This window comes from Hypomesus transpacificus, unplaced genomic scaffold (assembly GCF_021917145.1).
Source record: "Hypomesus transpacificus isolate Combined female unplaced genomic scaffold, fHypTra1 scaffold_124, whole genome shotgun sequence".
In the NCBI taxonomy this organism is placed as follows: domain Eukaryota; kingdom Metazoa; phylum Chordata; class Actinopteri; order Osmeriformes; family Osmeridae; genus Hypomesus; species Hypomesus transpacificus.
In genome coordinates, this window is record NW_025813703.1 from 470,824 (window position 1) to 485,963 (window position 15,140).

At 42.6% G+C, this 15,140-nt stretch overlaps 4 protein-coding genes across 7 annotated transcripts; 2 read left to right on the top strand and 2 right to left on the bottom strand.

Moving 5' to 3' along the window:
• Positions 1–162: 162 nt before the first annotated feature.
• polr2k (RNA polymerase II, I and III subunit K) lies at positions 163–1,643 on the bottom strand. Its single transcript, XM_047050672.1, has 4 exons — positions 1,539–1,643; positions 1,058–1,126; positions 776–868; positions 163–310 (listed from the first exon to the last, which is right to left on the bottom strand). Exons 2-4 carry the CDS (start codon positions 1,116–1,118, stop codon positions 288–290), a joined length of 177 nt encoding a protein of 58 aa, XP_046906628.1. The 5' UTR covers positions 1,119–1,126; positions 1,539–1,643; the 3' UTR covers positions 163–287.
• A 235-nt stretch (positions 1,644–1,878) lies between these two features.
• Positions 1,879–8,053, top strand: stk3 (serine/threonine kinase 3 (STE20 homolog, yeast)). Of its 2 annotated transcripts, none has more exons than XM_047050670.1 (11): positions 1,879–2,082; positions 2,547–2,627; positions 2,804–2,932; positions 3,224–3,338; positions 3,531–3,695; positions 3,796–3,963; positions 4,261–4,398; positions 4,509–4,634; positions 5,026–5,227; positions 5,605–5,786; positions 6,238–8,053. In XM_047050670.1, the coding sequence occupies exons 1-11, from the start codon at positions 2,060–2,062 to the stop codon at positions 6,397–6,399; spliced, it is 1,491 nt and encodes a 496-aa protein (XP_046906626.1). In that variant the 5' UTR covers positions 1,879–2,059; the 3' UTR covers positions 6,400–8,053. The 2 variants fall into 2 exon arrangements, with proteins under 2 accessions (XP_046906626.1, XP_046906627.1); XM_047050671.1 differs by having other exon boundaries at positions 1,880–2,082; positions 6,241–8,053.
• A 140-nt stretch (positions 8,054–8,193) lies between these two features.
• Positions 8,194–10,797, top strand: LOC124488152 (2-iminobutanoate/2-iminopropanoate deaminase-like). Of its 2 annotated transcripts, none has more exons than XM_047050687.1 (6): positions 8,194–8,328; positions 8,947–9,052; positions 9,170–9,224; positions 9,326–9,394; positions 10,252–10,307; positions 10,423–10,797. In XM_047050687.1, the coding sequence occupies exons 1-6, from the start codon at positions 8,264–8,266 to the stop codon at positions 10,507–10,509; spliced, it is 438 nt and encodes a 145-aa protein (XP_046906643.1). In that variant the 5' UTR covers positions 8,194–8,263; the 3' UTR covers positions 10,510–10,797. The 2 variants fall into 2 exon arrangements, with proteins under 2 accessions (XP_046906643.1, XP_046906644.1); XM_047050688.1 differs by having other exon boundaries at positions 8,205–8,328; positions 9,326–9,390; positions 10,249–10,307.
• A 237-nt stretch (positions 10,798–11,034) lies between these two features.
• Positions 11,035–15,067, bottom strand: si:dkey-284p5.3 (uncharacterized protein LOC557830 homolog). Of its 2 annotated transcripts, XR_006958605.1 has the most exons (4): positions 14,821–15,067; positions 14,458–14,553; positions 12,663–12,986; positions 11,035–11,500 (listed from the first exon to the last, which is right to left on the bottom strand). XR_006958605.1 is itself a non-coding variant. In XM_047050689.1 (3 exons), exons 1-2 carry the CDS (start codon positions 14,546–14,548, stop codon positions 12,664–12,666), a joined length of 414 nt encoding a protein of 137 aa, XP_046906645.1. In that variant the 5' UTR covers positions 14,549–14,785; the 3' UTR covers positions 11,035–11,500; position 12,663. The 2 variants fall into 2 exon arrangements, 1 of the variants encoding a protein (XP_046906645.1); XM_047050689.1 differs by lacking the exon at positions 14,821–15,067 and having other exon boundaries at positions 14,458–14,785.
• Positions 15,068–15,140: the final 73 nt, after the last annotated feature.

The window sequence follows — 15,140 nt, forward strand, 5'->3', positions numbered from 1 at the left end:
ACCAGGTTATAAAGTGAGGTGTACATTATAAAAACTACAAACTTCAGGTCAATAAAATTAAAGTCTAAATAAGTTTGTTTTAATACGCCCTTTCAAAGGTTCTGTCCTGAAATACAGCTACATTCGTGGTCAACATCAAATCCTCAAGGTTTGGAAAGTCAGTAAGAAAAAAGAAAAATTACTTTATTTGCAATCTTCTTTGTTAAACAGACAAATGAGTTGCATTCCTAATTTATTCACACTGTGATACACAAATACTACATAAGAAATTGAGTTACACATCCCAGTCACCGTGCGTCAAACACAACCACTGGAATTAAAGTTAAGGACTTCAACAAGAAAAATGTCATAATAAACCATGTACATGAACTTTTCATACACTTACAGGAAGTAACAATTGTCTCAATACATGTTGGCCTAAATTGCTTCCTGATTATGCTACACCTTTTTTAGCCGAGGACTGGCTCCAGGTATGTAATTATCCTGGCAAAAGCAAGTTAGAGTGTGGGAGGCTGTGTGACACTGCATGATGGGTAGCAATTGAAAGCAGACTGGAAGTATTACCCACCTTGTGCATTGATGGTAAACACAACATTGTGCAGCACAACATTAAAATCATATCTTCCCAAAACTTCCCATCTGCACCTAAAGGAAGTGATGTATTTTCCAGCCTTAATAATACTACTACGAAGCAGGATTTGGAGGTTAGTGAGGTAACTTAAAAGTATAACCCTAACTGGAACACAACATACTCCAGAACTGTTGAAAAGGATACATCTCTTTGTTCTCTTCTTGTACATGATTCTGTATCCACACTCTCTGCATCGGATAGGATCACGAGCCTTTATTTCATTCTCTGTATGGCATTCTGTTTGAGGGCGAAAGGATGATGACATTATATCAGCATATCAGGGTTTTCCATAATAGATTTTACCCTAGTACGTCATCTACGTTTCATGTTTAGCTTTAGACAGTATCTGTAGCTCAACACTCCTTAATAAGTCACTTTTGGTCCAAGACTGACTTGCCCAGGACAAATCCAAATAGCAGACATTACCTCCACATATGTATATCATGGGTTGCTGTTTTGGCGGTTGCACGTCTTTCGGCGGATCCATACTTGTTTCTAGAATAAATCACAGGAGATAACTTACTAACGCGTTACAATCAGTACAGTAATACAAGATCACAGACCGCAATTGAGTCAAGTTGGCTGGCAGTCTTTACGTTAATAGCTAGCTAGTGCGTCTAACCAACAAGGCTGGGTGATGGCATGTGATAATAAGAGCTGAGGTTGGCTTTGATGGATGCGTTGCAACACACCATTGTTTTTATTTATGGTTTTCCACACGTAGATCATTGTTAGCTGGCAAGCTAGCTACTATTCCACAAATTATAATGTATATATTTGGCTAGCACAGTAGCCCACCTTAGCTTGCATGAAAAGTTCTAATGTATTTGTATTTCATTAATTTAAGATTGTAAATCAAACAAATGTAAAATTGTATACAAAAATAATTACTTTCACTATAACTCACCAGTGTATATACTTTATGGCTAGCTTAATACGTTTATTTTGTTGTTTCATCACCAGTGCACACATGAGAATGCGTTGCTAGCTGGCAGGCTTGTTCACGTCGCAACAAAGTGACTTGTGATTGGTTTCTGAATCCTGCTCTGCTATTGGTCCACAAATCTCGAACATGTTTGATACTATTTAGCACACTTTATAGGTTACCACATAATATACAAAACGTTTTTTATATGCTTAAAAATCCTTACATTGTTTTTATTTAGTTATCCAAAAAAGCTCAATTGTGGTTTAACGTAGTGCTCCAGATCATTAGAGGGCGCTGCTGGTATTCCAAAGTTGGCTGCATACAAAATTCCCATCGCGCAAGCCCGATAAACGAAAATCCAGCTGAGTGTTGAGTTTTTGAAAACAACGACAAGAGAGGGCCGACAATGTTAATACTGTAATTACTATCTAACGGTTTGGTTGAATTAGTCATATACCAACGTTTGTGAACCCCAAACAGTTATCCCGACGTTCCAAACCATGGAGCCCACAGCCCCCAAAAGGTGCGTGGTTGTTATTCGATTCAAAGAGTCACATAGGTTAGTACAGTTGCTAGCTAGCTAAGCTTGACTTAGATCGCGGCACTAATTTTCAACTTCTCTGTGAAGCAACGATTTATTAATTCAAATTTATAACAAGCTAGCTAGCTATAATGGGGATTATAGTTCTCTGAGCAAACCCGACCCCTCTAGATAAATGCAAGTTACCAAACTATAGCACTCTTGCAATTACAGACACTAAACTGATTAGCTAGCCATAACTGTAATGGTTGGCTAATCACAACACTGTGGTACAGTAGATAATTGCCACTTTTGCTGTAGCCAGATTGTATTGGAGAGGCTCTGTGGGCGGTCTGTCCGAAAGTTTTTGACTACAGTTGATAGCTTAATGAAGAAGTTAGTGAAAATGAATAAATATAATAGGAATATACTCATAGGCACTAACTTTTGTATCTGCTGTTTCACAGTAAGCTGAAAAAACTGAGTGAAGACAGTTTAACAAAACAGCCAGAAGAAGTTTTTGATGTTCTGGAAAAACTTGGAGAAGGGTAATAATTTTCTTCCTTTACTGTGGAATTTGAATTTGTATTATGGTTTTACAAGAGTTTATACACAATAAATCAATAAAATAAGTCATTTTGAAGTCCCAGAGGCAAATGGATAGTGACCATCAGGTGAGAACGTCTATATACAAAGATTTGTATTTTGCGTCATTGTTTTCTAGCTCCTATGGCAGTGTGTTTAAAGCCATCCATAAGGAGTCAGGGCAAGTGGTGGCCATCAAGCAAGTGCCTGTGGAGTCTGACCTGCAGGAAATCATCAAGGAGATCTCCATCATGCAACAGTGTGACAGGTATGGATGGGTGAAGACGACAGGGCTAAGAGGGGGAGCATGAAGGTGTTGTAGTGAGAGAGGGAGACTTTACAGATGGGGGTGGTGGGAGTCGCTTAATGCGAGTGGCACCGTAGTTGACAGTGTGTTTGCGGCATGATATAGTATTCAAAGTTGACCATTACTTATGCTAGTATGGAACAACAACTCCACCAACACATATCAATCCAAGACGAATACCAATATAAACTAGACACTGTTGGCACACTGATAAATAACATCTATATATTTTTTTATGCTGTGGTGGTCCAGTCCCTATGTGGTGAAGTACTATGGCAGTTACTTTAAGAACACTGACCTGTGGATTGTCATGGAATACTGTGGAGCTGGCTCCGTCTCTGACATCATCAGGCTGCGCAATAAAACGGTAGGCTTCTACATGATAGGAAATGGGTGCAAGGAATGAAAACAGTAAATGAAAATAGGACCTCATACAGGAAGATTGTGCGTATTTAGACGTGTAACAACGCCAATGACATTGATTCCTATTGGATGAATGGACCGGCGTCTTGAACAGTAGTATTCCCTCCTTTCCCCTCGTTCACCCTGTGTCGAGCAGCTGACCGAGGACGAGATAGCGACCATCCTCAAGTCCACCCTCAAGGGTTTGGAGTACCTCCACTTCATGAGGAAGATCCACAGAGACATCAAGGCTGGCAACATCCTCCTCAACACGGAGGGCCACGCCAAGCTGGCCGACTTCGGGGTGGCCGGGCAGCTAACGGTACACGGCGCTTTTCGCTCGGCGTGCTTGAACACCGGCAGGTCTGTGGGTCCGTGATGGTGACGGTGTGTGTGTTTTGGTGTTTCCCCTCGGGGTAAAGGACACCATGGCCAAGAGGAACACGGTGATCGGCACGCCCTTCTGGATGGCCCCCGAGGTGATCCAGGAGATCGGCTACAACTGCGTGGCTGACATCTGGTCCCTGGGGATCACCTCCATAGAGATGGCGGAGGGCAAGCCGCCCTACGCAGACATCCACCCCATGAGGGTGAGGAGGGGCGGGGGGGGGGGGGGTGGGAGTGGACAGTGGACACTGAATCACCTTAGTAGAGCCTAGGGTGAGCCAGATGGGTAGGCCGCTACTAATGCTCTTGTGAACAATTATTGGACGTTTGGGTTTAAGTTACGTGGCATTAGACGACATGCTCATAGCTATGAATTCAGTTTTAAGTTGAGTTCAGTTCTGCTGTCTGTTTTTATGTAGGTCTCATTGTGTTTCCCCCCCCCCCCCCCCCCCCCCCCCCCCCCCCCCCCCCCCCCCCCCCCCCCGCATTCTTCTTCTCAGGCTATCTTCATGATCCCCACCAACCCCCCTCCCACCTTCCGGAAGCCTGAGCTGTGGACGGACGAATTCACCGATTTTGTCAAGAAGTGTCTGGTGAAGAACCCCGAGCAGAGAGCCACTGCCACGCAGCTCTTACAAGTACGGGACGCACAAACTCCCTAGCACGTAAACCCTCTATCACACACACACACGTAGCACACACTCACACGTTTACTGACCACACCTCTGTTGCCGTCCCGCCCGCCCAGCACCCGTTCATCACCAACGCCAAGCCGGTGACCATCCTGAGGGACTTGATCTTGGAGGCCATGGAGGTGAAGGCCAAGAAACAGCAGGAGCAGCAGAGAGAGCTGGAGGAGGAGGAGGAGAACTCCGTACGTGGCGCGGGCCTCTTCTCTGACACCTCACCCACCTCCCCTTGTATCTGTACACGGAAACAACAGTGTTTATCTTTTGACCGGCGCGATGCCATGTTAATCGCTGCTCTGGCTTTTTCACTCTATATGGGTGGAGCCTGTTATTTGCATACGAATAGTTTGTGCGGTTAACACTGCTAGTTTGTTGATCATCTGAAAGTGTGACATGTTTAAGTTCCCTCGCTTCCGTCGACAACGTCAAAAAAGGCAATAGGCGTGGCCTCTCGTGTCTGTGGACGGTACATGGGAGACCCTCAGCTGTCTCCTTTAGTGGGTTTGGAAACGTGAACGTGACGTGTACCGGACGGTCTCCTTCCCTTTGACAAGCCCCGGGCGTCCGTGTTTGCAGGAGGAGGAAACGGAGGTGGACTCCCACACCATGGTGAAGTCGGGCTCCGAGGGGGCGGGCACCATGCGCGCCACCAGCACCATGAGTGACGGGGCCCAGACCATGATCGAGCACGGCAGCACCATGCTGGAGGCGGACCTGGGCACCATGGTCATCAACAGCGACGACGAGGAGGAGGATGAAGACGAAGGCTCCATGAGGAGTGAGTGGGAGCGTCTCGCTGTGTTAACATCTGGCCTCCTCTTAACCTTCAGCCACGTTACGTGGCTACTTTGACCTTGAACTTAACGTGTTGTACAATGCCGGGTATCAATACAGACTGTCTCTTTGGATAAAAGTGCCTGCAAAGTGAATAAAGGTAAACGTACATTGACACATCATTAACAGACGCTTTATAACATGAAATCAGGTTTTGTCTCGGATTTTTTCCCCAACAGACGTTTGGACAATGTTCTTATACACATCCAGACAAATCCCATCATGTTGTGTTTTCACTCAGTTCCTATAGCTTCACATGATACCCCTCACAAGGCTATTTGGTTAATGTTGTTCCAATGTCTCCCCACCCTGTCTTTCCAGGACACACCACACCCCAGCAGCCGCTACGCCCGTCCTTCATGGACTACTTTGACAAGCAGGACTCAAACAAGGCCCAGGAGAGGGAGAACTACAACCACAATCAGCCCCAGGAGCCCTACCACATAGCCAAAAACGTTTTCCCAGACAACTGGAAGGTCCCACAGGATGGAGACTTTGACTTTGTGAGTTACCAAATCTCTCTCTCTGTCTCTCTCTGTCTCCCCCTCTCTCTCTCTGTCTCCCCCTCTCTCTCTCTGTCTCCCCCTCTCTCTCTCTGTCTCCCCCTCTCTCTCTCTCTCTCCCCCCCTCTCTCTCTCTGTCTCCCCCCCTCTCTCTCTGTCTCCCCCTCTCTCTCTCCCCCTCTCCCTCTCTCTCTCTCTCTCTCTCTGTCTCCCCCTCTCTCTCTCTGTCTCCCCCTCTCTCTCTCCCCCTCTCCCTCTCTCTCTCTCTCTCTCTCTCTCTCTCTCTCTCTCTCTCTGTCTCCCCCTCTCTCTCTCTGTCTCCCCCTCTCTCTCTCTGTCTCCCCCTCTCTCTCTCCCCCTCTCCCTCTCTCTCTCTCTCTCTTTCTCTCTCTCTCAGCGCACGCATGCCTACGACCCTAATATGCACTCCCTCCGCATGTATGTGTGTAAGCAGTTGAAGAACCTGGACTTTGAGGAGCTGCAGCTGCGCCTGAGCGCGCTGGACCCCATGATGGAGCGGGAGATCGAGGAGCTGAGGCAGCGCTACACTGCCAAGAGACAGCCCATCCTGGACGCCATGGACGCCAAGAAACGACGGCAGCAGAACTTCTGAGACTCGCCGGTTTCTTCTAGCGCGTTCCTGACCATGGTGCTGACTTGTGAGAGCTGGCAAGGGGAGAAGAGGATGATTGCCATCAAGTTTGTGGTTGTGCCCGAAACAATAACATATTGATGCCTTCGACGAGCCCCGTTTTGACTTCCATTAACTTGGTTGCCATGATTATAGTCCAATAGCATTCCTCCACTTTCTTAATCATGTCCGATTATTAATAGCTGTAGGCCTGGGCTCTCGTCCCTATATTTAGTTTCTGGTCAACTGGTCACCATGAAGTATGTTTCACTTGATTCCAGGGCTGTGGGTTTTTTGTCTTTAAGTCATGTCTTCTTAGTCTTGACCCGGGAATGTACTGGTTTGGACGTCTCCATGAAAACAAAGCAAAGGGACAATATTAGTTTTGTAACAGACATTCCACCAAACTATAAGCAGCAGGGGTACTGTAGACGAGTCTGTGGCAGTTTGCCTCGGACTAAATGTGACGTAAAGACGACTCAACCAAGCTTTGACAATGTTTGGTAAAAGCTGTGGAGGTTTGTCCACAACCAAAGACTATCGTGAAGAGAATGCCTTAAAGGGAGGAGTATTAAAGTAATGGACGTATGTATGTTACCCTCGATGAGAAATCATGCTGTTGAGTACTATTGAATGATCCCTATCTACAACCTAAGTATGGGAATTGAGGAAAGGGTTAATGCATGTCTTATTTTGATGGACCGTGAAGTTCAATCTCGGTTAACAATATTATTTTATTTGTATACTTTTCTATCATCTTCAGTTGGCTGTTTCACAAAATTCTCATTGCTCTGGCTTTATTCTCTGTATACTTAAGTTTGTTATAAAACATAATCTGGCATGTCAACCCAAGTAGTTTACATGCTGAGCTTTACTAACTAACAGCTAAATCAGCAAGATGGAACTGGCTGTCTTCAGTTTTGTCAGTGTCGGAGGCCATACTAAACATGTCATAACAGACGATATTGTCAATTGAAGTCAGAGATTGAACTAGAGACTCTTAACGGTGTTCAAATTGCTGTCCATTAATCGAACGTTTCGTGTCATACACCACATTACCTAAAAATCAAGAACCAAATATCAATGATTTAACTCAGTTCATAAGCAAATGCGGTAATACATTGATACTGACATTTGACAATCATTTAATACCGTTATGTGTTGGTTTTAAAATGTATAGAATGTTCTGAATGTAAAGGTTAATTAGAGACTGTGGTTGAATTAGGCATGGTGGTGTAGGACAACTCAGTTCACTTCTTGGAGTAAACCTTGGTGAGCTTCTAGACAGATCCCACTTCAAAAAGGATTTGAGTTGCAGTTTGGTTATGTGTATTTAAAATGTTATGTTGCTTTGTTTTTTTTATTTTTGGTAATGACACTTTTCTGACAATTGTCAGAAATCTATTTTTAAATACACATCTTATCAGTCAAACTTGTCAAGCCGTAGTGGCATTGTTCCATTTAAAGTCTAACAAGTAACTATTAACATAAAAGTAGGTGATATTCTGCTGTAACAGTTTGTTGCATTTATCCTCATATATTTACACAATTCAGGCAACATATAAGGACTGAGTTGAATGGACTAAGTAAATGTTATGTTTGGAATGTGTAGGAAATAAAATAACTTGAACATATATACTTTCTAAGGATGTGTGCTTTAGCAGTCATTTATGTAAGCCTTTGGCTTTTGGAATGTTCTGGATGGACTGAGGTGTCTCCTGCACATATTCACTGTAAAATGACCAGTCATATATCCCTTCGTTAATGTTTACAGAGAGAGTTTTTAGTGTCAAAGGTTGTCCTCGGAGCGCTGTTCTTCTCCGAGTTCACTCATTTCACAGAAGAGATGGCTTCTCTACATCGACATATTCCGTATACTTCAAAAGCCCCGATACGACAGGGAGTCTACAGGTAGGCATGTCTTACAATTTTCTCAAATATTCTGACGATTTGAAATCTTAGAAGACGTGTGCAGACTAAACAACTTGTAATGTCTGCTAACTGCATTAAACCTGTTTAGACATTAAACCATTAAATTGACCCATATATAAACCAAAAACATAAAAAGTACTTGTTTAGATAAAGATTTAATTTATTTCATTTTTGTAGCAATTCTTGGTAGGCACAATTATGCAATAGAGTAATAGCGCTCTTAAGGGGTAGCACCATCTTAACCAATAGGCTGTAAGAGGTGGGATCATGCACAGAGATGGTGGTAGTTATGGTTCAAAGTGCACACAAACACACACACACAATGTGATTCATAAAGTTTCATCAACAAAACCTCACTACAAGCTCACCATGTTTTAAGACAAACTAAATGTTTTTTCCTCTCCATGTGACATACCCACAAGGGAATTACAGAGGCCAATATATGAAATGACATGTGTCCCAACGTAAACACTAAGAGAAAAAATATATCTTTGGAGATCATTTAAATATCCTCTCTTTAGGTTTCATAAACCCTAACTCCCCACACAAAACTGTTTTCAATACATGAGAATGTGGAATATGATGTCCCCTCTTCAGCCAGGCAGTAGTGGTGGACAGGACCATGTACATCTCAGGTCAGCTGGGATTGGACACTGCCTCTGGTCAGCTGGTGGAGGGAGGTGTGCAGGCCCAAGCCAAACAGGTAAGCAGCAACGTGCTGGCTTGACTAGCTTAACCACACACTCACAGCACTACAAACAAGCCCTGTTTAGAGACGCGGTAAATATGTGACCTTTATTATTATCCCTCTCTTTAACAGGCACTCGTCAACATGGGAGAGATCCTAAAAACTGCAGGGTGTACCTATGACAATGGTGAGATATTGATATGTTCACTATGTTGTGTTTTATTGTATATTAGCTCATGGAGTAGGAAATGCACAAACTGTAAAACGGGCAGTTTTTCTCTTTTTCAGTGGTCAAGACAACCGTGTTGTTGGCAGACATGAATGACTTCAACAATGTCAATGAAATGTACAAGCAGTGTAAGTGTACGGGATAGTTTAATACCATATGCCCATCTTCCATGCTTTGCTGTTCTAAAGTTCTCCACTAGAAGGAGCCCTACACTATGTCAATCCACCCCCTTCCAAGGCTCATTTGTTTTTCAATCAGTCACAATTCTCTGCACATAGTTTTTTTTTCTTCTTCAAAATGAGGAACATTCCTGGATCTTAGCTTTGTTAAAATGAATTTGTCCGTAAAATCTCTGTCAAGTATATTGTGTTCTATTGGTAAATTGCCCTTAGAATCTAGACTACGTATCTGCTGAATTCCAGAGCACTTGAAGTAATGTAATCCCTAATGTAAGTGGACACCACTAGGTATGCCGAAACTCAAAACCTGGCCTTGCCCTATCCACACACACATACACAAACACATACACACAGAGGTATAGTCTGGGAAACTTTCCATATATCTACTTAACGAGTACTTACACTGACATGACACAATTGAGTCACTCTAAAGCCCAGTTCACCTAACAATAAAGAAATAATTTCAGGGGAAATACGTTTAAATAAAATGACTTTTAAACATCTGTATTAGAATTCCTAGGTAGTTGGCTTGGAAGGTCGAGGTGGCCTAGCAACCGCAAAAAAAACAGTGTAGGTTTGAAAGTAACAGAAGCCTTGATGAACAGCCAACTGGTTGAAGCAGCAATAAATATATTCATGTGATCTCCTATTAATGTCAGTGTTCCACTAAGGGTTGACATTCACCTGAGTTATCCCGTTTGTTGAAAATGTGTCTCCATTTGCATTATTATTATTTATTTTTTCACAAATGTAAGGTGGATTTTGCTATTGTTCGGTAAACGTAATATGTGTTTTGTATCTTTCAGTTTTCTGCAAAGATTTCCCGGCGCGAGCAGCCTACCAGGTTGTTGCTCTTCCCAGAGTAAGTGCTCGAAACAAATTACAGTTTAAACAGTACATTTCTCAAAATGTGGTTTGTAATAACGTGACATGAAAATCATATAACAGTCTTTTATTCTCTCTCTCTCTTCATTTAGGGGGGTCTGGTGGAGATAGAAGCTGTCGCTGTATTAGGACCCCTCTCAGACTCCGGACCAACCAGTCAGGGGACACATAAATTGTAAACAAATAGGCCCCTTCAATGGAAAAGTGACTTTAGTGAAAGTCTCAGTTTACATATGAAGGAAACTGCTTGGGTCTTCTGAAAAGCAGACATTCAATGACGATGCACATATCTTCCTGCGTCAAATACATTTGGGTAAAATTACCCTCTTTACATGGAAACGGTCGAACCAATGGTCGAACCAATGAACCTATTTGAATATTAAGGTTTATAGGATTTATATTTATTAGTTAATGTGGCAATGTAATGTTTGCAAGATATTAACATAAAGATGAGCTATTTCCCCTTTCTTATTCTTTTTTTAACACTTACACAAGGTACATCACAGAAAAATGTCGGTGACATGCACTTTTTACAGAACGAGGAATCAGAAACAAGTCATTGATAAAATTATTTAAGATATTTAACTGAACTATACAAAGTGCTTAAAACATTTCCACCATACTCTTCATCTGAAAGACATGATTGTTCAAAGTCAGCTGCATATACACATTATTAGATCCAATATGGTTTTGGCTTTGTGGTTTTCACAAAGAGATGTACTGATGGATGTATGATAGAAGTATTACAATGAGAAGTCTCATTATTGGTCCCACACCCTTATGAGGCAGTATAATATACATACCAGAATGTGTTATTGTATGCCAAGCTTTTAAATGACTCTTAAGTAAATAAATTATATTTACAACTAAATGCAGAAAAATTGCAATTACAACAATTCAAAAACAGACTAGGAAGTGAAGAAAACTCAGAAATGTCACTTTCGAAGCCTGATTCCTCTTGGAATCCCCCCCACCCCTCTTTACATAGAGGCAAGTGGTGGACTGACAGTACCTGGTCTGAGTGGCCAGAAGGTCTGCATCTTGGCAACAGGTACCATGTCGGGTGTGTCATCTCTGTCTCTCTATTTCCCAACCTCTCAAAGTTCAACACGCACACACAGTGTTGAATTCTTCATCCATAAATTGGTATTGAGTTTCACTCACTGGAGGCTGAAACGTTAAGGAAGAAAAATCATTAGGATACACGAAGGAAGGAAAGCAATGACAAAAACTGAAATGTGATGTGGAGTGATGTGATCCACTTTGTTGGTCTTAGTGAGGACTCGAGCTGCAGCATTCTGAATCAGCTGCAGCTTTCTGATTGACTTTCTACAGAGACCTGTGAACACACCGTTACAGTAGTCGAGTCTACTGAAGAAGTGAAAATTATGTTGAGTGATCAATTCTGGCTTGCAGATAGATGTTGAAAATAATAAGCAATTATACATACTTGCAGGCCACTACATACACCTTCTATTTACCAAGACTAGAAAAGAACATACCCTCCCTTATATGTGTTCCATTGGTCACAGCTGGCCCATAAGACATAGAAGCATGGAGAAACAAACAGAATCCCCTGGAGGCCTCCTGCTACGACAGAGTACACTGCTCCAATAGCACCAGTAACTGCAGCTAACAGCCACCACCAACAACCTATTGCCCTCTATTGCCCAGGTGACCTATCCATGCGTCAAGTCTGTTGTGGAGTTGCGAGTTGATGTCTGCCCCGGAGTGTTCATTAGAAAATAGAACATGTCTGTTTGTTAGATGCACCCCTGGTAACAGGCAGGGTAACGAGACATGGAGGTCTAGAGAGAGACGGAAGGTAAAATTCACCTGGGCGATACTGCGTTCACTGGGTCACCACACAGTAAATGAGGCTTCTCAGGTTCCCAGTAGCTACATGAACTGTATTCTTTCCTACAGGGACATGTTATTATTAACTGTGTGTTGGGTTAGGTGTGCTTGCCTCCATGTTTCCTCGTGTGTGCTAATGGCCAGGGAACTGCCATACTGAATGAACTTGCTCAATCATTCATATATACCACAAACAGAAACTTTTTTTCTATGCATGACAAGGTTTACACACATTCAGGTCATTGGCAATTATTATAGACCTCTGGTAAACCAGGAAGTGATACATATCAGGAGTCTTATCCAACCGCAAAGCAAAGTGCACATATTATTAATGAACAACTTTTGATCTAGACTCCGCATTGAGATCAGTTCTGTTTCCCATCAATGTCAATAGGGGGGTTTATTGATTTCCAAGCCTTTCTTGACACAACATTTAAACTTGGTTGAGCCTGCTCCTGTTTGCCTTGTAACCTACCTTAATCCTGGGCTGCAGCCTCTGGGGTGCTTTCTGGCTGTACGGGGGCTGCAGGTGCCTCTGGGGTGCTTTCTGGCTGTACGGGGGCTGCAGGGGCTTCAGTGGATGGCCCTGTCTCACCTGAGACCCCCGCTACAGGGGCAGGCGTTGGCGAAAGGGCTGCTGTGTCTGGTGCCCCCTCCACTGCTGCGAGAGCTGGTGTGGTGTTCCCCTCTGCAGGTGGTGCTGCAGGTTCAACTACAGCCTGTGGAGAGACCTCAGGTTTGGTTTGGTCCGGAAGGGTCTCACTGTCTTCAGCCACGGTTTTATTCTCATTGGCTGTGCCTGCAACGTATAAATAGAATACATGATCCAAGATGCTGGGTGTTACGTAAATGAAATACCCTACTGCGTTAGTATAGTCCATAAACATCTGGACTTGGTCAAAGTTATACTGCTGACAAAAGGAGAATTCTGATTGTATGCAAGACATAGTTACGTAAACATGAAACTAGTGAACGATGCCTCACAATAACTGCTGTACTTTCAATCTCAGGTAACAGGAATGATATTTTTGGGGCCTGAAGTCAAGCTTCAACAAACTGAACAACAAGGGCTCAGACACTGTAACTAGTTACCTGAGACCTGCTGTTAGAGCTAGAATTACGCTTCACCGTAGAAACACCTTGGGTGTCGTCCCCAGACTCAAGTAGTAGCCACCTTTGACAGTGTTGGTTTGACATGATTTGTCAGTCTTAGTAATAAAGTAATCTAAGCGGAACCGAGTAAATGATCATATGAAGCACTGAATTCTTTATAACACATATTAACTTATCCTTGTTTGCAGAACAGTATAAGTGCACAGAGATATGAGATTTTGGAGCACTGACCCAAGACATTTGCATTCCAAAACATTGTTTTATACTCAGCTCTGGGCACACCTCACAGTGGCATCTCCATTCAATATGATGACAAATAAGTGATGGTGGGAGAAAGTGAAACAAATAATTATCATGATTACCAGTTCTTTAAGCCCAAAATGATAAGAGTACAGTATTTAGTGTGGGTGCAATACTTATGTTGTTGGCTTCTGCTCATGCCTGTATATGGTGTCATGCCTATTAATAGGTACACGATTGAACTATCTTAATGTGTTACTTAAAATTTTTTCAGCATTTGAGATTCCTGTATGTTCTGGCACTTTATTATGTGCCATGTTCTGGCACATGTTAAGTCAAGTATACAATGCAATCCTCTCCAATAAACTGTCCTCCTCTGTCCCAACTAAGTTTTGTCCTCACAAATTTGGAAAATTCAGACAGCTCAGCAGGAAACTCCGTAAGAGACACACTTATGTTAGGACCACATTTCTAGCTTAAAACATTTTTTTACTACAACATAGAAGTTAAGCAACCACACAAGGTTCTCAATTTCTCAGTTGAAACCAGATGTATCGCCCTGATGCCACCGGTATATCCCATGAGAGCAGGGTATTCAACATGACTTCCTTAACTTCCAACGTGAAACCACTGTCTTAATTCGCACTGTTGATTGAGGTCAGCTGTTATGTGTTGGCGAGATAGCATGCATCGACTTCCAAATGAATTGATTTGACCCCTAAGGATGGTGCACGACAAACAGACGTTATAAAACGTTGTGCCGTTCGCCCGATCATTTAAATTAATATCTCAGGAGTATCTCAAGTGTTAAAAGAAATCTGAAACCATTAAATACTCTTTACTGTCATATTTTATTTTTGAGTGGCACCATTTTTCAGATACATTGATAACATATTAGTAATTTACAGTAAACCTACCTGTATTGCTTGCGCCATTGCTTTCCTCTGGTTTAATGCTTGGTCGAGTTGTATCCTGCGCTGTAGTTTGGGTACTCGAGGAACATCCCATTCTGTCTGAGTAACATAGAGGTGTGAAACTTATGTTAGACCTAAACAGAAGTATCCTATGCCCTGATGACGTGCAAGCGGTCTCAGAAAATGTAAACTCAAAAGTAGGCTATAGGTAGCGCCGACTGATCGTCACTGTCCTATGCTTATTAGTGCAATATCAATTCTTTCGTTCGTAATTGCGCATGACTCTAGTTCACATCGCCGTGGGATCGCGCGCTGTAGTGTTTCCATACAAGGTAGGTAATTAATTCACGAAATACAGAGACCTACCGTTTTTATTTGCTAATAACAATTGCAAAAAAATAATTATGTAGGGTTTGTTGTTAGCATATTATGTACTTTATTATGAAAACGTGAATTTGGGCAGGAAAGACAATAGGCCTAAAAGTCGGAAAAGTAAAACTACACTTTAACTTGAAGCCTAACCTAGAACCCCCTCGAACTTCTTGATCTCGCGATAATTGTGTACGTTTATGTGTTAAATTGCTGTTCTGACGCACGTTTTTAGATTTACAAAACATGAGAACTAGCCTATGAAGGTGTCTTGATGGGTTGCGTTGTTTAAAGGTTAGTTCATCTGCGCAGTGGAT